At 44.5% G+C, this 506-nt stretch overlaps 1 protein-coding gene across 1 annotated transcript; it reads left to right on the top strand.

Moving 5' to 3' along the window:
- Nucleotides 1–281: 281 nt before the first annotated feature.
- Nucleotides 282–384, top strand: T265_16276 (hypothetical protein; the record flags this gene model as incomplete). Its single annotated transcript, XM_009179861.1, has 1 exon — nt 282–384. A coding segment is annotated over one exon (102 nt), but the record flags the coding sequence as incomplete, so codon positions are not given.
- Nucleotides 385–506: the final 122 nt, after the last annotated feature.

The raw sequence follows: 506 nt of genomic DNA, 5'->3' as shown, positions 1-506 counted from the left end.
TCACCAGCTCTCAGTGGTTAAGGTACGAGCTTACTAACAGGAAGGTCCTTGGTTCGAACCCGTCATCGGTATCTTGACTGCTCTTTTCTAGTCTTGGGCAACCTACCAGTGCCGCAGTCCACAAACTTGCCTCGGTTGGGATGGCATCTAAGCAAAAAATGATGTCACAGCTGAAAAATAATTATTTTCTTTTGTTGTTATCAGTGACAGGATCAAAGAAAAGTTTGGGAGACGGCCATTTGATCGATGGAGATTTCGATTTTAGAAATAGCGACTTTTTGATGGGCAGATGTACAGATGCTGCTTCAATGAATGTGTTACGGAAGCAGCATTGGGCTGTCTCGCAGATTTTGAGTGGGATGACGTTGAATGACGCACCATCTAGGTGAGTGGGATATGAGTTTGTTGGACTACAACACCTGAGCAGGTAAGAAAACGCTCTTGATCTCACTCACTTGCATACCAATTAGGCCTTTACTCACCTGAATCCCAACTGAATCTCCTGT

This window comes from Opisthorchis viverrini (assembly GCF_000715545.1).
Source record: "Opisthorchis viverrini unplaced genomic scaffold opera_v5_10651, whole genome shotgun sequence".
Classification (NCBI taxonomy): Eukaryota; Metazoa; Platyhelminthes; class Trematoda; order Opisthorchiida; family Opisthorchiidae; genus Opisthorchis; species Opisthorchis viverrini.
The sequence above is the reverse complement of the archived record's forward strand: the minus strand, read 5'-3'. Positions and strand labels throughout refer to the sequence as shown.